Source organism: Globicephala melas, chromosome 20 (assembly GCF_963455315.2).
Source record: "Globicephala melas chromosome 20, mGloMel1.2, whole genome shotgun sequence".
Classification (NCBI taxonomy): domain Eukaryota; kingdom Metazoa; phylum Chordata; class Mammalia; order Artiodactyla; family Delphinidae; genus Globicephala; species Globicephala melas.
The window spans coordinates 85,406-105,672 of record NC_083333.1 but is presented as its reverse complement, the minus strand read 5'-3'; the positions used below and the strand labels follow the sequence as shown (position 1 = coordinate 105,672).

Here is a 20,267-nt window from a genome sequence, read left to right as displayed (position 1 = left end):
TTATTCCTGTTTTACAGATGAGGAAACTGAGGTGCAAAGAGGTGAAGTCATTTGCCAAAGGTTTCACAGCCTGTAAGGGCAGAGCTGGACTTAGAGTAGACAAAACCACATGTAGGTCAAAGCTAGTGCTGTTTTAACAGCGCCCCCGTCCCCATCCCCCGAAGTATGTTTTCCTACTATGACATGTTTTTTTTTAATTTTTTAAAATTATTTATTTATTTATTTTATATTTAGGCTGCACCGGGTCTTAGTTGCTGCACGCAGGATCTTCATTGAGGCATGTGGGATCTAGTTCCCTGATCAGGGATTGAACCTGGGCCCCCTGCATTGGGAACATAGAGTCTTAGCCACTGGACCACCAGGGAAGTCCCCCTACTGTGACATGGTTTCCTTGAGAAAAAGAAACAACACAACGTCTGGCCCATTTCTGTATGACTCTGCAGCACCCACCGTTGTCACTCAACACATGATGACGCTTGGGGTGAGGGTGTGGCAGAATTTAGAATTCCAGCAGTAAAACCTGGGTGTATGTGAGCTATGAACCTCATGAACCATCTGGGATTTCCCTGTGCCTACACAACTGGACGAAGTGGGTTTGCTGCCTAGGATTTCTGGATATAGAGTCTCAGGATTCTATAGACAAAGTTCCCCACTCCCAGAGGCCCAGTCCAGTACTGCCTGCCTCCCTCCATGCCCAGGTGCCTTTGTATCACCATCAATCTCCTCCTTCCTAGGGCAGGTCCGAAGGGCACCGGTGGTGAGCATTCTGAGATTTTCAGAGAAGGGCAGGGCTGCTGTAACCACAGAGCCTTAGCCCAAGGGGTGTTGTAGTCTCTTCCTTGACTCTATCCACTCCTGACATTGGCCCTGGGCAGCAGCAGCCTCAGATCAAGGGGGAGGCTGGCCCCTAATTGTTACACTCTCTGACGATTATGAAGTCAGCTCATTGCACTCCCATCCCACCCAAACTAAGGGTGTGTCCTCTGCCTCCAGTTTCTCTCTGCTTCCTGTCAGCTTGGTAGTCCTGCATGGTGACGGCTGTGGTCCCAAACAAGGTAGATGGCATCAGAGACACTCTATAAACTGGGAGATGGGGAGGAGACCACACTGAAGAAGGAAACCCTCAACATTTTGAACGCACTCAATCAAATGTTGAAGCCCTTTCCAAACCCCAAGTCTATGAACAGGACCGTCACTACCAAAGGACTCCCATTTTCCTCAGGGGGCAGTTTGGTTAACTTCTTGGAGGAAGGTGCCATCCATCTACCGTAAGACACAAGTCTGGTCCTTTTCTCCTTTCTAAAACCAGACCTGGGGGGTGGGGGTGGGAAGAGGGGCTTGAAGAGGCAGTACTTCCTTGACTTATCACAGTCACGACTCCCAGGGAAGAGCATGTGTGCAGGTTGCCTATGGAGTCCTGACCTCTGATCAGGTTCTTGGAGGCATGCCGTCCTCCGCCTCTGGGAGGCCTTTCAGGATTAGTCAGAGATTTCCTGGCGGTGCTTGTCATCCTGCTTTGTCCTTGTCATCCTGCTTTGTCCTCATCACCCCCACACAGACCCCCTGCCCCCTCCACTCCCCACGGCTCCTTTGCCTCATCCTCCCTATTGTACCTTCACCTGCCTGGTTATGTGCCCCAGTAGCCTGCCTGCCTTCAGATTGAGGTTTGCTGTTCCTCCTCAGTGATTCTGGGTTTCTTTTACTTCATTTCACAAAACTCTTTGAGCACTTACAAGGTATCTGGCCCAAGGTTAAGTTCTGAGAATGCAGAGCCAGAAAGCACAGTCTCTGCCTTCAAGGAGCTCCCAGCCTGGGGTGTGTGTGTGTGTGTGTGTGTGTGTGTATGTGTGTGTGCATGTGTTTGTGTGTTGGGGGGCTATCAGGCAAGAACTGAGAATATTACAGCATGGTCTGCGCTATGACGGGACAACTGGAGGAACCAGAGGAGGCTTAGTTTAGCTTGGGAGGAGGTGAAGTTAAGGGAAGCTTCATGGAGGAGGTGACTCTCATAGGAAGGGAAGGAATTAGCCAGTGGAGGGATGGTGGTGTGGGTTGATGTGGACTGAGGGAACTGTCTGCCGGGAAGTTTCATGGGTGTGTGACCTGGGCAGTCACACACAGCCCGACACTTAGAAGTGCCCTGTGCTTAGTTTAATGCTCAGATGTCACTGTCCTGAAATTCTTAATAATTTCTGAAGAAGGGGTCCTGATTATATGAAAGGGATATGGTGTCCACTCCCTAAGGGACCTGTAAGTAAGCAGGTATGGCTAAAGTGATGGATGCTTGTAGGAAACTTCCTGGTATGGGGTGAAAGTCTTGGGCTAGGAGCCCAAGTTTAAATCCAAGTTCTACCATTTAGATATAGGGCCATAGACAAGTTAAATAAGATCAGGGACCCTCGGTCCCTCATTTGTAAAATGGGGCAAACACCATCCAGCAGGGCTACTGTGAAGATCACTAAGGCTGCCTTCCACGTCCCTTCAGCACTGGTGTTTCCAGTCAGTAAGTCTAAAATAGAGATGCGTTAAGACAATCTATAGTAAAACTGACATCCATACCCAGACTCTTCAGCCTATAAAGGGCCTTGGTGGGGGAATCATCTATTCCAAGCATCCACCGAGGGCTAACATAGGAGGTTTGGGCTGATCAGGATTTCTCAGGGCGAGGTTGATGGGGCTGGAACTCAAGGAGGAAAAATTTGGCCTTGATCAACCAACCATGAAGCTGGGGGCTGTCCTGGCATAAGGGATGTAAGGGTGTGTGTAGGTTGCTGGATCTGGCTAGAGCAGCCCGGGGAGAAGGGGGACGAAGCAGTGGAGGGGAGCCAGAAAGCACGCGGGGCAGATGGGAGCTGTGTAGCGTGGGGCCCAGGAGATCTGGGTTCTGGTTCCAGCTCTGCCATGGACTTATCATGTGACCTTGGTCAAGGTGCTTGGTCCCCAAAGGCCTTGTGACCACTCTCTCCAGACAGGGTTCTTCAGACTGAGAGTTGTGACCCATGAGTGGGTCAGGAACTCATTCTGGTTGGTGGAGACCAGTATTACAAAAATGAAATAAAATAGAATTGAAAATTTCAAAGCACATCACACATAGAGTAAGGATTGGTTTGTGAAACATTTTAGTTACATGGGTATGTATGAGTATACTAGCTTGCCAAGAAATATGTATTTCCTACTTTGGCTTAAGAGAAAAAAAATATTTGAAAGCCAAATGTTTTGGATTCTGTACTTCAACAGCAAAACCTTTTAAAGAGCAGGGAAATATGTACAAGGTTTTTCTTTGTAATAGCAAAGAATTGGTTAGAATACAAATATCCATGTAATAGAAAACATACAGCAGTTAAAATGATTGAACCAGAGCAGATTAATCTAAAATATACAATGTTTTAAGTAAAAAACAGCAAGCTACAAATGGGTATGTACTGAATGATAACATTTATTTATATAAAGTTTAAAAATATGCAAACTAATAACATATGAATGTAACAAACCTATAAAAACACATGGGGAATAATAAATACAAAATTTTAAATTTAAAGCACAAGCTACCTCTGAGTGGGAGGATGAGGAGAGAGGTGGAGGAGTGAAGTATACAGGGGCCTTTAACTGCACTGATAAAGATTTAGTTCTGGGCTTTCCTGGTGGCGCAGCAGTTGAGAGTCTGCCTGCCAATGCTGGGGATACGGGTTCGTGCCCTGGTCCAGGAGGATCCCACATGCCGCGGAACGGCTGGGCCCGTGAGCCATGGCCGCTGAGCCTGCGTGTCTGGAGCCTGTGCTCCGCAACGGGAGAGGCCACAACAGTGAGAGGCCTGAGGACCGCAAAAAAAAAAAAAAGATTTAGTTCTGACCTGGGCTGGATGGTGGCTAAATGGAAGTTTAATATATTATAGTATGTTCATTTCCAGTTTTATTGAGACACAATTGAATTTTAACAGTGCATTAGTTTAAGGTGTACAACATGATTTGATAATTGTATATATTGTTAAATCATTACCTTAGTAAGCGTAGTTAACATCCATCACCACAGTTACAAATTTTTTGTGTGTGTGATGAGAACTCTTAAGATCTAATCTCTTAGCAACTTTCAAATATACAATACAATATTGTTAATTATAGCCACCATTTTGTACATTACATCCCCATTAATATATTACTCTTGATATCTTGGAGTGTGTCTGAAAGCTTTCATAATTTAAAAAATTTAGAATGGAAGAAAAAAGTTTTTGAGAATTCATCCCAATATATATATATTTATCTGTACTGTTAATTTTTACATGCTATATATTAATACATATTGTTATATGTTATAAAACCTAAGTAAATAAATTAGTAATTATATAATAAACAATAGTGAATAAATATTAATAAAACTTAATTTATTATTTTTCTTTTAGATACTTTTAGATATTTTTCCATATCCTGGTAGATCATTATGGTCATTCCCTGGGGTGTTTGCACCCCACTTTGGTGGAAGGACTTAAAGTTTCAGCAGTGTTTCTAAAAATGTGGTTCTCAGAACGCTTGCATCAGAATCATCTGAGGATCTTATTAAAGATGCTTTAGCAGCTTCCCCAGTCCCATTCCATCTGGGGACCAGGGACCAGGAATATGCATTTTTCACTAGTAAGTGTCCTCGTAAGTTTGATGCACTGCTGCAGAGCAAGAATGTTCTGAGCTGCTCAGAAGCACCTGGGGGCGCTGGGTAAGTTGTGCCCAAGGCCTGCCCGCCAGGAGCTTCCAGGCAGCAGGGGCCGGGGTGGCCTCCTTCGTCTGTCTCACCTGTCTCCCCTCCCACTCCAGGAAGCAGATGCCAATGGAGGATTCTGAATGCAGCTCTGATGACACCAGCATCTCCCCCATGTCATCCACTTTGTTGAATCCCATCAAATTGGCCGTGACCCAGCCCAGTAGCAGCTTCTTTGCAGGGATGCTGGAGGGCGAGCTGAACAAACTCAGCTTCTCCTCGATGGACAAGAGTACAGAAAAGGGGGACCTGGCCCTCTGCCCCCAGTCTAAGTCCCAAATAGCCCCTTGTGGCCTGCTGGACCTTGACAACCCTGAGGTGGACACAGACACCTCCTCAACGCCCTCAGAGTCCTCTGTGGTCCTGGATGTGCCGGAGGCGCCCTTCATCTATGAACACACGGTCAGCGATTCCATGGCTGTGGTGCGTTTTCCCCTCCTTGTGCATTTGGTAAAGGCTTAATGGCTGCCCCCAACGTGCCAGGCACTGAGCTGAGCTCACTGGGGAGTGTGAAGATGCCTGCATCCCGACCTCAAGAACGCCAGCACAAGCTAGAGAGGGCTCAATGCTGTAGGAAAAGTTCAGATCAAGTGCCAATAGGGATTCAGAGGGAAAGAAATATTATTTCCAGGTGCAGGAATAAGCTTTGGTGGCATTTAGTAACATTTGAGCTGGGACACAGAGGTCGGATTTAAACATCTAGACATGGGGAAAGGCATTCCATGGAGGGCTGACACTAGCAGAGGCTCACAGGTGGGAAAGTATGGAAGGAAACACCTAGGTCCAATCCAGGGCTTCTCATACTTTCCTGTGCCTGCGGATCTGATCATCAAACCGATAAGATTCCTGGGCTTCAACCCTAGAGGTTCTGATTCAGTAGGTCTAGGGTGGGGCCTGAGACTCTGCACTGCTAACATTCCCAGGTGGTGTTGATGGCCCATGGACCACATGTCGAGTAGCACTGTTCTAGATACAGGGAGGGAAGAGAGCAGGAGTTAGTCTGGGGTCACTTTCCAGAGGTCCTTTAACATTACGCTACGTTATAGATTTTTCAGTAAGCAATAACGATTAGCTTTTTGCAAAGCTTTATATCAGGTGATAGATGCAATTTGAGCTATATTTTGGAAGATGAATCTGGAAGTCCCATTGTTGGATGGCCTAGAGCAGTGTTTCTCAGTGTGGTCCCTAGACCGCCAGTAGCATCAGCATCATATGGCAACTTATTAGAAATTTAAATTCTCGCTTTCCCTACCCCCGACTTGGGCCTCCTGAATCGGAAACTGGGGGCAGGGGCCAGCGGTCTGTGTTTTTGTTTCTTTTTTTTTTATAAATTTATTTATTTATTTTATTTTTGGCTGCGTTGGGTCTTCGTTGCTGTGCGCAGGCATTCTCTAGTTGCAGCGAGCGGGGGCTACTCTTCATTGTGGTGCACGGGCTTCTCATTGTGGTGGCTTCTCTTGTTGCAGAGCGTGAGTTTCAGTAGTTGTGGCGCACGGGCTTAGTTGCTCTGCAGCATGTGGGATCTTCCCAGATCAAGGATCGAACCCGTGTCCCCTGCATTGGCAGGCGGATTCTTAACCACTGTGCCACCAGGGGAGTCCCCAGCGGTCTTTGTTTGAACAAGTCCTCCGGGGTATTCTGATGCACACCAGAGTTTGAGAACCACTAGCCTAGTTAGAGGAGAAACTGGAAATGGGAGAAAAGACAGGTGACAGTAGGGCCAGGAATCTGCAGTGTTATAAAAACTCTCTGAGATCCTGGCTTGGCAACCACTGTTGTAGTACAAAGTGTATGGACTCTGGAGCTATTGGTTTGAACCTTGGCTCTGCCACTTAACTGCTGTGTGAACATGGGCCAGCTACTTCCTCTCTCTGAACCTGTAATCCCATCTGCAATGAGTGAGGTGGACGAGATGATGGCTAAGGTCCCTTTCAACTGACACACAGTCTAGAATATGGAGTGAGGGTACACTCTGAGGTTGGTGAGGTTGCCCAGGGAGAGTTGCTCATGCTTTGGGCTGGTGGGGCCATATTTAGTGTTGGGAGTGCCTAACACTTTCCATCAGCTCTACCTCAGCTCCAGCAGGAGCAGGGATGGGAGTGGGGTCTTCTGACCCACATTGTGAGGGATGGCGGGGTGGTGAGGGGAGGCCAGGCCAGGCCAGGTCTGAGGAAGCCTCGGGGGTTCTCTTCCCCTAGATTTCCTGGACCTACGCCCCAGGCAAGCAGCGGGTCAATTTCTACCAGGTCCTGTTGCAGGAGATGGTCAGGAAAAATGATAGAGATGAGATGCCCAAGGCAAAGAATCACCCATGGATCTTCGATAAGATCATGAGCACCACCGTCAAGCTGATGAATCTGAAGACTAACACGAGTTACTGCCTGACTGTTCGCGCAGCCAACACCGCTGGGGTGGGGAAGTGGTGCAAGCCCTACAAAGTGAGCCCTGGGAGAAGGCAGGCCCGAGGGGTGTGGACCAGGGGTTTTGGAGGTTGGAAACACCCCTATACCCCCACGACTCGTCCTCCTGCTGGCTCTTCTTCTCCCTGGGCAAATAAGCCTCAATTCCAGGCCACTCTCCTCTGGGAGGGTTCAGGGTTCAGCCACTTTGGGGCCCACTGGGAATGCAAATTGATCTTTTCATTCATCTCTAACGAAAGTCTCCCAAAGCCATTGGTTTCTGGATTCTTCAACTTAGTATCAATAATTGTGAGTGGGTCAGGAGTCAAGGGCATTGAGGGTAAGAGAGGGAAGAGTCTAAAGCGGGACAAAGAAGGAACAGCCTGGGGGTGGGCAGGAAAGGCCCCAGTAAAGACAGCACACAACTGGCGAGGCACAGGTTTGAATCATGCCTCTTCCTGTTCCTGGTGTCAATGAATAGGTTGGTAAGGCTGTCGGACACCCCATTTAGCAGACAAACGAGGGGGTGGCAGAGTCGAAGAGGTGAGCTCAGGGTCAGGAGTTCTGAGGACTTTGGTTTATTTCAGTTTGCAACCGTTGATACAGACTTGACCAGCTTCCCCGAGAACAATCCTATCCAGATCACCGTGCAGCGCAAGAAACCCCAGCGGAAAACCATATCCATGGGGTTGGAGGACATGCGGAGGCTAGAAGATCTGGAATACCTCTTTCCCTACTAAGGGGGAGGGCCCCAGGAAGCCCCTTAACTACTTTCAGCTTCGGCCCAGGGCCCTTAGGAACCGGAACCATGGAATGTACCAGCAGCATCAAGCCAGGGAACCGCTGACCACCCTGCTGGTCCCGGGCCTGGGGCTGAGGCCAGGTGGGAGCTCCATTCACCTGGAGACACCACAGGCCAGGCCAGGTCAGATCAGCCTCCACTGCCCATAGCTGCTAGGCTTCCTTCCCCAGATCTGGGCCGGTCCAGGTCCCTCATTAAAACCTGCAGGTCACCCAGCACCTTGGAATTGTTTCATGTCACCGACAGCCTCAGTTGGGCTGCTGTCACCCACCCTCCTGGCTTCTGCCAGGACCAAGAGTCCAGGTGGGTCAGGGGATGGGGCAATGAGATGACATCACCCTTTCCCCATGGGAGGAGGAGATGGTCCTCAAAGATTAAAACACACACCAGGAAAAAGAGCAATGTTGGACAGAGGTAGCGACAGCCTGCACACTGTCAGCCTCAGACTTGAGCTCTGGGGGACATGATGCAAAGTGCACAAGCTTTGGGGGGAGGGTCTGACTTAATTCTGTCTCTTCCTGGATGTGAGGGTACAGGCAAACCACTTAAGCTTCTTGGGCTCAATTTCCTCATCAAAAACATGGGGACGTGGTCTGACCCTTCCAGGTTCGGCTGCAGGGTTACTGTGAGGGTCACGTGAGAGCACAGAACAGTGCCTGGCACCGAGTAGGACCTCAGAACCCGCTGTCTCCCTCGGCCCCTCACGCAGCCCCCCTGCAGAGACCGGCCAGGTGGAAGCCAAGAACCACAGCCAGGCGACGATTTAACAGCACAGATGGGGCGGGGGAGGGTGAGAAGCAGCAAGATGTCAGAAGTGCTGTGGCCCCGAGCGGTCCATACAAGGATGGTTTGGAAGCCAACCTGAGTAGATGCACCTTGGTATTGGGAGAGAAAGTGGACGCAAGACGCACGGAGGGCAAGATCTGCACCAAAGGTTTGAGGATGTCCTGGTGGGGATTCCCTTCACTATGTGAGTCTTCACGGGGCAGAGAACCATCCTCCCCATTACACCACCCCCACTTCCTCCAGAGCTCCCACCACTGCACGGCCTGTTAGAGGGAACCCTCCGGGACAGCCGCTGCCTTCCTCTCTGTGCTGCGAGAGCCCAGCAGGGCTGTCTGAGGCCGAGGAAAGCACCCCAGAGCAGCACTGACCAGCACAAGTCCTTGTGATGGTCAAAGTGTCCTCTATCTGTGCTGTCCAAATCAGTAAGTAGCCCTGAGCTAGTGTGACAACTGCATTTCTAACTGGACCGAATTCTAGTTAATGCAAACATCTTCATGTGGCTGGTGCCAGCAGAATGGACAACACAGCCTTACATCATCCTCTGGCCACTAACATACTGGCTTCAGCCCATCTCCCCAGCCTCAGCTGGCCTCTCCCTCGTAGGCACGGTGGGAAGAGGGGAAAGGCGACTTCCTGATCAGCATGGTTTTGGTGCAGCCCAGAGGGAGGGGCTAGACAAGCTGACTTAGCATAGTCCTCAGTAAAGCCCTGAGAACCTGGGACAAGAAATCATAACCCAAACACACAAACTATAAGTTATTTATTTGGTCACAGAATCTGGGGTCTGACCCTAAATAGACGGCATTTAGGAAAGGAGGCAGGGGCAGCAGTAAGGGCCAGTCATCGCTCGGCCTCCCCTGTGCTGGCATCAGCGAGCTACCAAGTGATGGCCAAGGGCTGAGCTCAGTGAGAACCTCCCACGACCTTCGACCTCCTGCTCTGGGGAGGGACGCTACTGGGGTCTGTCCAAGGACGGCAGGCCACGCTCATTCTCAAGGTCATCACCCCGGCCTTTGGTCTCCATCAGGGCAGACAGCTGGCAGAGGCTGAGTCCAGGTGGGGATCCTTGGGATTTCTCATCTCCTCCATCTGTGGAGAGAGGGACGGAACAGGATGGGGATGCCACCTCGGGAAAGGGAGGCACCATACAATCCCAGAAGCCCACTAAGGGGAGAGCTTGTGGTCCCCCCTCGGTCTACTCCCCCTGCCCCGGCTACTGTCCCTGCTCCAGCCACCCGAACTTAGGCCAGGCGCCCACCACTGCCTCGGCCAGGACCTCATCCAGGGGCCTGGCCCCTGCGATGCCCACCAAGGCTGTCCAATGACAAACAGTGGCAATCCTTTACAAGTACACAACCCTCAGGTTCCAAAGTGTATTCACCTATCTTTGATCCTCCTGTCTCCTGGTAAGTCCCAGGAGACAGGTGAACCAAGCTCTCCACGACTGCACACTGAAAGGCAGAACAAGGATTTGACCTAGGTCACAGGACTCCAAAATCCAGTGTGCTAAGAACTACCGCCTCACGCTGGAGGCTACTGTCTCGGGACAGTGTGGGCACCTGGAGAGCCCTTGGAACTCTACACCATAGGGGACGGTCACAAAGGGCAGGAGAGCCGCCACCTCCCCCAAACTCACATCCGGAGGCATTTGTCCTTTCCACCACTTGCCACTCTCTGGCCATCTGGACTCCAGTCGACAGCGTATACCTGAAGGGAGGAGGGGGAGGGGGACGGTGGCACAGTGAGGAGGGTGGGGAGGAGGGCCAGGCTTCAATTCCCTCTCAACCACTTGCCCACGAGGGTCGGCCGCACCTCATCCGCATGGCCTGGCAGGTCTGTGGCCAGCTTCTGGGCCTTCACATCCCACACCTTCAGTGTGCTGTCACTGCTGCCACTGACCAAGAGCCGGCTGTCGGCCGACCATGCAATCTGGTACACGGCAGCCACATGGCCACGCAGGGAGGCCAGGTACCTGGGCCAGGGGAAGGAAGATGAGGATGGATATGAGATCTTCAAACACGCCTGAAGGGTCCTCTATGCCCACAGCGGTGGTTCTCAACCTTGGCTGTGTGTCAGGTTTACCTGGGAACTTTTACAAAATCTCACTGTCTGGTCCCCACCCCAGACCAATTTAATCTTTATCGGTCATTACGATGCTGTAAAACTTCTCCAAATGAGTTGCTTCTAGAATGCTTCTTGCCAGGCCTCCATACCTGCTCAACTTTGCAAGCCTCAGAATCCAATGCAGCCGTCTGCTTAGCCCATCTGCACGACACCACCCTCCCCCAACCACCATGACAGGTGCCTGCTGACAGGTGGCATGGAGAAACAGTGGGCCAGGCCCACCTGGAACCTGGTCGGGACAGACTGGCTATATCTGCTGGTGCAAGTCGTTGGGCCTCTCTGAGACTCAGTTTCCTTATCTTAAAAAGAAACCAGGGCTTCCCTGGCGGCGCAGTGGTTAAGAATCCACCTGCCAATGCAGGGGACACAGGTTTGAGCCCTGGTCCGGGAAGATCCCACATGCTGCGGAGCAACTAAGCTCGTGCGCCACAACTACTGAGACTGCGCTCTACAGCCTGCGAGCCACAACTACTGAGCCTGTGAGCCACAACTACTGAAGCCCGCGCGCCTAGAGCCCATGCTCCGCAACACGAGAAGCCCGCGCACCGCAACCAAGAGTAGCCCCCACTCGCCACAACTAGAGAAAGCCCACATGCAGCAACGAAGACCCAACGCAGCCAAAAAAAAAAAAAAAAAAAAGAAACAAAAGAAACTGAATGATCTATTTCACAGGGCTGTGTTGTGAAAATACACGGAGACTGACACATAGGTGCCCCTTCGGCCTCAACAACGGTTTCCTTGCTCCTTTTCTCGCCCATGCCTCTGCCTCTCCTCCTAACTAACTGCAAGGGCACTGTGCCTCGTCATAGCAGTGCTTCTCAGACTTGAAAGGTGACCTTAAAATGCAGGTCATCTGGGCCCAAGGTTCTGCATTTCCATCAAGCTCCCAGGTGATGCACTGGCTCACTTTGAGGAGGGCCAGATAAAGACTGGACCACAAACCTACACTTGTGTTGCATCCCCAGCCCTTGGCCAGCTTTTTTTTTTTTTGGCCATGCTGTGCGGCTTCCAGGATCTTAGCTCCCCAACCAGGGATCGCATCCCTGGCAGTGAGAGCACAGACTCCTAACCACTGGACCGCCAGGCAATTCCCTTGGCCAGCTTTAACATCATTTCTCTCCCTAGATATGAAAGAAACTAGCATTTTCAGCGCCCACTTAGTGATGGTGCTAAATAGACCACTTCATTTAATCCTTGTAACAAAGCAGAGAGGTAGGGGGTCTGCACATTCAGAAGAGGAAACAAGAGGCTCAGAAAACCCAAACACTTGCCAGGGCCACACAGCTAGGAAGTGGCAGAGCCAAGCTCCTTCCGGAGGAAGAGCGTCACTCCTCCCCTCCCCACGCCCGCCACTCACTTGCCCGTCCTGCCATCCCACAGCTTGATAGACTTGTCAAAGGAGGCGCTGGCGATGACGCGTGAGTCCGCGGAGAAGTGCACCTGGTTGATGAGGGCCTGGTGCCCCGTCATCCGTGCCAGGGGCTTCTTGTTCTCCGCTGGGGACCACAGGAACAGGGTGAAGTCATCTGAGCCAGATACCAGCCTCTCTGGGCCCCGGCCCTGGGGAGGCACAAAGCGCACATGGTCTCAGAGAGGACAGCCTGACCTCGGCAGCGAACACACCACTGACTGCTCAATACCAGCACGGAGTCCAGGACTGCAGAAAGGAGGCTGGTTACTCCCCCCAAAGGGAGACTTCATGAACATGGGACAGGACCATTTCTATGACGTATAATTACAAGAAGAAGCAAGGTACAGAGTGGTGTGTTAAAAAGGGGAAGGAGGGCTTCCCTGGTGGCGCAGTGGTTGAGAGTCCGCCTGCCAATGCAGGGGACACGGGTTCGTGCCCCGGTCCGGGAAGATCCCACATGCCGTGGAGTGGCTGGGCCCGTGAGCCATGGCCACTGAGCCTGTGTGTCCGGAGCCTGTGCTGCGCAACGGAAGAGGCCACAACAGTGAGAGGCCTGCGTACTGCAAAAAAAAAAAAAAAAAGGGAAGGATTTTACATGTGGGCTTGTATACGCGTGTGTATCTGTACTGTGTGTAGTGTACACATATATGTGTATGTGTATACATAACGTCTCTGGCAGGAGACACAAGACACTGGTAGCACTGGATGCTTCCAGAAGGCACGGATGAAGGTGCAACAGAGATGAGAGACTTTCCACCATCTAAAATGGCCCCTACTGCTTTGTGTTCTCTGCATTTAAAAATATTTCTTTTTTTCTTTTGGCCATGCCGTGCAGCATGCAGGATCTTAGTTCCCGACCAGGGATCGAATCCCGGGCCCTTGGCAGTGAGAGCGCCGAGTCCTAACCACTGGACCACCAGGGAATTCTCCTTTTTGTTTTCCTTGAACCTTAGACCATGTGAATGTGTTACTGAAACTAAATAAAATAAAAAAGAGAGGTACCTGAGGACTGCAAATAAACAGATAAGCAAACAAAACAAAATGAAATAAAATGATCCCCAGCACATTATGGTTTTTAGGATTGTAAACTAGGATTATCAGAACAACTTTCCGGAAAAGGTACGTTCTGAGCTGGGGCTAGAAGGGAGAAGGGCTGAGTGTCTGCAGTGTTTTGGGGACGAGGAGAAGAAGCGCATAGAGCTGGCGGCGCTGGCAGATACTCACCCGCACGAGGCTGTAGCGGCTCAGAGCTCTCTCCTTTAACTCCTGCACTGTGTCCAGGTATCGAAGGAGAGAAGGAACAAGGCTGATGAGAAAATCCAACACAAAGTGCAAGTACCCGCCCCCCCAGCCTAGGTCCGCCTCTCGCATGTTAAGCTTGAGAATTGGCTCCTTCCCCCCCCACCTCCCGCTCACTCACAGGACCCTCGGAGGTCTTGGGCATTAATTGAGGCCTCGGCTGGGTCAAAGGCCCCCGTGCGCAGGGCGTAGTCGGTGCTGAGGGCCATGGTGTTCACCCAGTGGCCATGGCCTTGCAGAGTCCGGCACAGCACGCCCTAGGGCGAAGGGAGACAGGTCAGACACACACAGAGCAGTCTCCACCCCTGGGAACATGCACCCCCAGATCAGCCCCAAAAGATGGGCACTGTGGGACTCAGAAGCAGGGCCCTCATTCACTGTGATCTGAATCAAATCACCCCTCTAGGCTCAAGTCTCTCCTCATTTGTAAAATAAGGGTACCAGCCCAGAGCACTGTTTCTGGAAATATGTTTCACAGAAGGGAAATGTCACAAAAAAGGGCTCTAGTCAAATAAGTTTGGGATACGGCAGGTTCGATAAACCTAAATAGTATTCCTATAGCAGGAAATTTCCAGAGCCTGGCCATGCTAAGGGGTCCTGGAACCTCCGCTATAATGCAGCACCAAACCATAGGACCCCCGTTCCCGAAGCACTTCCCCAACCACCCAGGAAACAGTGGTCAACCTCCCTGGCCCAAGATTTCCCCAGGCTGGTTTCGGGCCTCTCCCAGCTCTTACATCATGAGCCCTCCAGACTTTGATGGTGCGGTCCTGGGAGGCGGAGTAGAGAAGCCCGTCCCCTCCCCACCGGAGACAGGTGACTGACTGTGTGTGCCCAGTGAGGATGCGCTCACAGCGGCCCGCAGCCGTGTCCCAGACCCGCACGCTGCCGTCCTTGGAGCTGCTGGCCACGTAGCGGCACTCGGGGTTGCTGGAAAGAAAGGGGGACATGCCCTCACTTCTGACCTGGCAACGTCTGTCTTCCAACACTGCCTCCCGATCCCCAGCGCGAAGACCAGGGATGATGTCTCGACAGCTTCCTGACCCCAAGATCTGGCTGCGCTGCAAGGTGGCTCTCAGGCCCCGTGATGAGCACCACCGCCCTCCCCCCGCCCCGCCCGCGCAACACAGGTGCAGAAGACCTTCCCCACTGCCTGCCACGCTGTCACTGCCAGTCAGACTGCCTGCCCTGTCCCCTCACATAAGACTCCTCTGCACCAAGCAGGGGAGGGCTACGGCTTTGAAGCCCTGGCTCCTCAATCACCCAGCTGTCAGTGTCACTCACGCATGGAGGGGCTCCCAGCTCAGGGCTGTGATCCACTTGCTGTGGCCGGCAAGGGTCCTGCCCACTTGCTTCCCTGTGCTTGGGTCCCACAGGAGAATCTGAAGGACAGCAGCTCATCGAAAATAACCCTCCCCACCCTTCCCCTGGTCCCACCAAGGGTCCCCCGCCCATCGCCCCTGCTCACCCCTCCCCGAAGACCCCAGAACCTGATTCTGACCCATCTTGCAGGAAGGGAGCCCCAGAATCCCTGCCTAATTACCCTGACCATCTACCTGGCCATTCTTGCAGCCTGAAGCCAGCTTCTTGCCGTCTGGGGACCAGGATATGCTAAGGACCCAGTGTCTGTGTCCTAAGAAAGCAGTGGGGGAGAAAGGGGGACCACACCTTTCTTTATCCCTGTTGCCTAGCAACGTCTGGCACCCTGCAGAAACTCCTTAGCTAGCTGCTGAGTAATTGAACGATCGAACAGAAGATATGAGGCTTCCTAGGCAAAGGGAGAATCCTTCCCAAGTGCTAGGGCCATGCATCGCCGCACAGATAACACTGCCACTTTCTAGTAGTTCCTTATGTGCTACGTGATATAAAGTTCTTCCACACACATCAGTCCTACAATTCTCATGACAGCTCTAGAGTATGGGGCAAAGCAAGAAGTATCACCCCATTCTCCAGATGAGAAAACTAAAGCTTAGAAAGGAAGCAAGGCCTACCTACAAGATCACCCAGCTAGTGTGAGGTCCCCAGGCCAGCAGCATCAGCAATGCCTGGGAACTTGAAACGCAAATTTCAGGTCACACCCCAGACCTAAGGAGACAAAATTCTGGGGGTGGGACCCAGAAATCTATATTTTAACAAGCCCTCCAGGTGATTCTGATGCACGTTCTAGTTTGAGAACCACTATGGCAGAGACTGGATTTAAGCCTGGTTCTCCTTGCTACCAGGCAGTTAGCCCCTGCCCACAACCCCACGCTGACTCTTCCGTCCAGTCTCTGCTTGTTTGTAAGTGGCTGGCAGGGCTCAAGGGTAAGGTCTCTACCTAGGAACAGGCAGCCACTAACTGGATGTCAAGGGGCTGGAATGTGCTCTGGGCCTCCTCTCCTCCTCAGGAACTAAAGAGCTGAGTGAATCAGCCACCCGCCACTGCGTTAAAACCCCCTAAGTGGGTAACTGGGTACTGACCCTGGCATGTGAAATGTGGTGTCTCAGTGCTGATATCCCAGAAGCGCACAGTAGTGTCTCCAGAGCCACTGGCCAGGTACCTGGGGAAGAAGAGAGGCCACCTGACCTCTGCAGTGAGGACAAGGGGTGGGGCACACCGGAAACACTGCACATGTACATTCCTGCTGCCTAGTAAATCATCTTCTGGGAACAGAATCTGGGACTGGAATTTTCTCTTATGAGAAGGACAAATATAACACGGATGCCATCTGGGAGAAGACCCCAGGAAGCCATTTCTCTCCTTGTCCTTCCTAAATGGAATGGCCACAGTCAAAACCAGATTTAAAGCTTCTTACTATCCTCATAGGATTGTGAGAAGCAAATAAACCCTATTTCTCAGGTGAACAACTAACTCAGAGAGAGGTTAAATGACTTGACCAGGTCACATGGCTAGGAAGGGACAGAGGTGAGCTTGCAGCTCAGATCTCCTGAGGTCAAGTCCAGGAAGGGCTCTTCCAAGGCAGGCATCCTTGACCTTTGGGGACCAAACTCCACCGGGGAAGTCCCTTACTTGCAACCTGAACCCAAAGCTTGGGTCTATGGTGGGCAGCCGGAGGCCCCATTGAGCATAACTTGGGGGTCCCCCCACCCCCGCCAGCAGTTGCACCCACACTCTCCTCCATGACTCTGCAGCTGTCCTTACTTTCCTGTAGGGCTGAAGGCCACAGAAATGACTGCCTCGCTGTGACCCTCCAAGGAGCTGGTGCAGCGGGTCACAGCACGAACCCTGAAGATAGCCTGTGGCTGGTAGACGATGTCAAGGACCTTCTCTGTCTCCACCGCCTGTGACTCCAGTGTGCTCCCCAGAGACGAGATGATCTCGGCATCATGGACATAGAAAGCCAGTGGCAGGGGATCCTCCTGGAGGACAACAGAAAAGAGAACCCCCCCATCAAAGGATGGGCAAGGCCATCTCCACCAGGGACCCCCACCCTCTGTGAGCTGTGGGCAGGCAACGCTTCCTACTTTTCAAGCCACCCTGCTTGGGTTACCCCCATCATTCCCCATTCAGCAAGACCTTTTTAATCCTTGAAGAGCGACTGCAAGACACACACCACTTCAAAATCCTGTATCTGAATCTCACAACCACCCTGGGAAGGAGGCATTAATATTGATAGATGAAAAAAACTGAGGCTCAGAGCAACTAAGTGATTAACGCAACGTCCTATTGCTAATGCCTAATTCAGGTTCTTCAGAAAGAAAACTAAAGTCCAGGATTAGGGTTAGTATATAGCATTATGCAGCGTTTTCTAAGCCACCAGACCATGCTGCATAATGTGTAAGAAGCATCCAAAAAGCTGACTGAAAAAGGTAGACCCTCTGCTTCACCCCAGAGTCTGTGTAGTAAGTCTTGGGTGGGGTCCAGGTATTGCATTTTTAAACAGCCTCCCACCCCTCAATAGAGGGCAGCATTCTGATAAACACCGGCTTAGGAGAGCATGAGTTTTAAATCTGACACTCGGCTTCCAACTCCCAATCTACCACCTACTGCGCAGTGCCAGACGAATAACTGAATGGTCTCAGGCAGCACTGTAAAATGGGGATATTAATGACAATGGGAATATAATGAGGAGCTGTGACAAGGAATCACTGTTACGATGCACCCAATGCGTTCAAAACGCGGTCTCTCTCCGCGGGTGAACTCGCGATGGTGGGCGCGTAAAGCGCTCTCACACTGATCACATCTTCCGACCCTCCCCAAGGCAGACGGCACCGCCGGGTTGTTATCACCCCTGTGGGAGAGTAGTGGGGATGTACCCGAGACCTTCGGTCTCCTGATTCCCTGCGTCCCCGACCAGGGCAGCGCCGCCCGCCCTCCGCCGGGCCCGCCGCTCACCTGGGCCAGCAGCGCGTTGCACACGAGCTGCAGCTTGTCCGGGGTGATGTCCACGGGCACGTCGAATGGGGAGCCCAGCAGCTGCCCGCCCTCATCCTGGAACTGCACTAGCAGTCGCTGCACGTCGCGCGTCGCCGCCTCGTCCTGTGTGGACAAGCGCGGCGGGCGTCATGCACGCCGCCCGGACCGAAGGGCCCTAACTTCCGCCTCCCTCCGGCCTCGGGGACCCCGGCCCGAGCGCCCAGCCGCGGCGCCCCCGCCCCCAGTCTGGCCCACCCACCGCCACCACCGCCGCCACCGCCGCCATCCTGTGACCCCACGTGGAAGGGAAAACTCCGGCGGGACGGAGTGCCGCCCCCGTGGTCCAGCGGTGCTGCAATCCGCCACATCGCCCTCTGGTGTTGAGGAGGGGAAGTGTCGCTCCGCGCCTGGCTTCAAATAAATGGATCAAATAAATTAATCATACTTGATGCGAGGCTTCCCTGGTGGCGCAGTGGTTGAGAGTCCGCTGGCGACACGGGTTCGTGTGCCGGTCCAGGAAGATCCCACATGTCGCGGAGCGGTTGGGCTCGTGAGCCATGGCCGCTGAGCCTGTGCGTCCGGAGCCTGTGCTCCGCAACGGGAGAGACCACAAGAGTGAGAGGCCGGCGTACCGCAAAAAAACAAAAAACAAACAAAAAAAAACAACTTGATGCGTACAGAAGCAAGAAATTCCTACAGTTTTCAACAGTGTAGAGCAATAACAATAATGATAATGATAACGATAGCAATGTATCAGGCATTGTTCTAAGTGCTTTACATATGTAACTCATTTAATTCTCACAACTCTTTTCACCCCATGTTACAGATGAGGAACTAAAGCAGAGTCGGACCAGGAGCGCTCTTACCGGAAACCGGGGATCTTCCTGTCAGTTCCTCTCTCTCTCTCTCTCTCTCTTTCTCGCTCTCTCTCCCCCCTGCATCCAGGGAGTCTCAAGCTCTGCCAATGCTGCCTCATGAACCTATCTAGAATCTGTTCTCTCCATCTCCACTGCCACACTCTGCTCTGAGTCAACCGTGGTCCCTACAATAGCCTCTTCACTTTCCTCCCTGTCTCTACCCTGCCTCCTCCTGTGCGTTCTCCACACAGCAACCAGAGTGACGTTTCAAACCAAAACTCTGGTCTGTTACTTTCTGTCCTAAAACCCTACAATGGCTCCCATTACAGGCAGGAAAAAATCAGACTCCTTATAATGGTGCACTCAGCCTTACCTCTCCAGCCACTCCTCTCACTTTAAGATCAAATCTTTCTGGCTATTTCTTAGTTCTTCCAAGTGCTTTTGCCCATGCTGTTTTCTGGAACTGGTACAGACCTGTGCACACACCCCCCCCCAATTCATATGTTGAAGCCCTAACCCCCAGTGTGACTGTATTTGGAGATAGACTCTATGAGGATGTAATAAAGGTTACGTGAGGTCATAAAGATGGCATCCAAATTTGATAGGACTGGTGTCCTTATAAGAAGAAGAGGAGAAACAACAGCTCTCGTGTGCTCTCCCTCCGCTGCCCCACACCTCTCTTTGCTCTCACACAGAGAGCAGGCTGTGTGAATACACCGCAGAAGGTGGCTGTCTACAAGCCAGGAAGTGAAGTTTCACCAGAAACCAACCCTAATGATGGCACCTTGAGGCTTCTAGCCTCCAGCACTGTGAGAATAAAAATTTTTTGTTGTTTAAGCCACCAAGTTGTGGTATTTGCTATGGCAGCCTGAGCTGATGAATACAGACAGGAACAGTTCCTCATTCTTCAGGTCTTGCTTTAAATATCCATTCAATCATTTAACAAAGGTCTCTGTCAGACACTGTTCTAGGAGCTCTATGTACAGTAATTCATTCAATCATTTACTCAGGGAAACCTCTGAAACAATGTCATGTTTCCTGATTTCGAAACACCTTGGTATTCTTCAGAAATCACAGATTCATGGAAGTCTTTCATCCATTCATTCAACAAATATTATTGAGCACCTATTACATACCATGCACTGTTGCAGACCCTTGGGATATGTAAGTGAACAAAATAGACACAAATCCTTACCCCCATGAATGTTCTCTGCTTCCATAATCATTCACAGTTTCTGGCACATAGCAAATGCTTAAGAAATGCTTGTGGGGGGCTTCCCTGGTAGCGCAGTGGTTGAGACTCCACCTGCCGATGCAGGGGACACGGGTTCGTGCCCCAGTCTGGGAGGATCCCACATACCGTGGAGGGGCTGGGCCCGTGAGCCATGGCCGCTGAGCTTGCGCGTCCGGAGCCTGTGCTCCACAACAGGAGAGGCCACAGCGGTGAGAGGCCCGCGTACCACAAAAAAAAAAAAACAACAACTTG

General features: G+C 51.7%; 2 protein-coding genes across 8 annotated transcripts; one reads left to right on the top strand and one right to left on the bottom strand.

Moving 5' to 3' along the window:
* Window positions 1-1,059: 1,059 nt before the first annotated feature.
* On the top strand, window positions 1,060-7,885 carry FNDC8 (fibronectin type III domain containing 8). The gene is made up of 4 exons (XM_030850507.2): window positions 1,060-1,268; window positions 4,803-5,169; window positions 6,945-7,184; window positions 7,733-7,885. Exons 1-4 carry the CDS (start codon window positions 1,060-1,062, stop codon window positions 7,883-7,885), a joined length of 969 nt encoding a protein of 322 aa, XP_030706367.1.
* Window positions 7,886-9,476: 1,591 nt separating this feature from the next.
* NLE1 (notchless homolog 1) lies at window positions 9,477-19,137 on the bottom strand. 7 transcript variants are annotated; one of them, XM_060290900.2, is made up of 14 exons: window positions 18,603-19,129; window positions 18,370-18,509; window positions 17,904-18,047; window positions 16,710-16,927; window positions 16,028-16,107; window positions 15,124-15,200; window positions 14,852-14,949; window positions 14,305-14,497; window positions 13,689-13,824; window positions 13,493-13,539; window positions 12,215-12,417; window positions 10,546-10,705; window positions 10,370-10,440; window positions 9,477-9,822 (listed from the first exon to the last, which is right to left on the bottom strand). In XM_060290900.2, the coding sequence occupies exons 2-14, from the start codon at window positions 18,481-18,483 to the stop codon at window positions 9,810-9,812; spliced, it is 1,554 nt and encodes a 517-aa protein (XP_060146883.1). In that variant the 5' UTR covers window positions 18,484-18,509; window positions 18,603-19,129; the 3' UTR covers window positions 9,477-9,809. The 7 variants fall into 7 exon arrangements, with proteins under 7 accessions (XP_060146883.1, XP_060146884.1, XP_060146882.1 ...); XM_060290901.2 differs by having other exon boundaries at window positions 18,791-19,129; XM_060290899.2 differs by having other exon boundaries at window positions 18,370-19,129.
* Window positions 19,138-20,267: the final 1,130 nt, after the last annotated feature.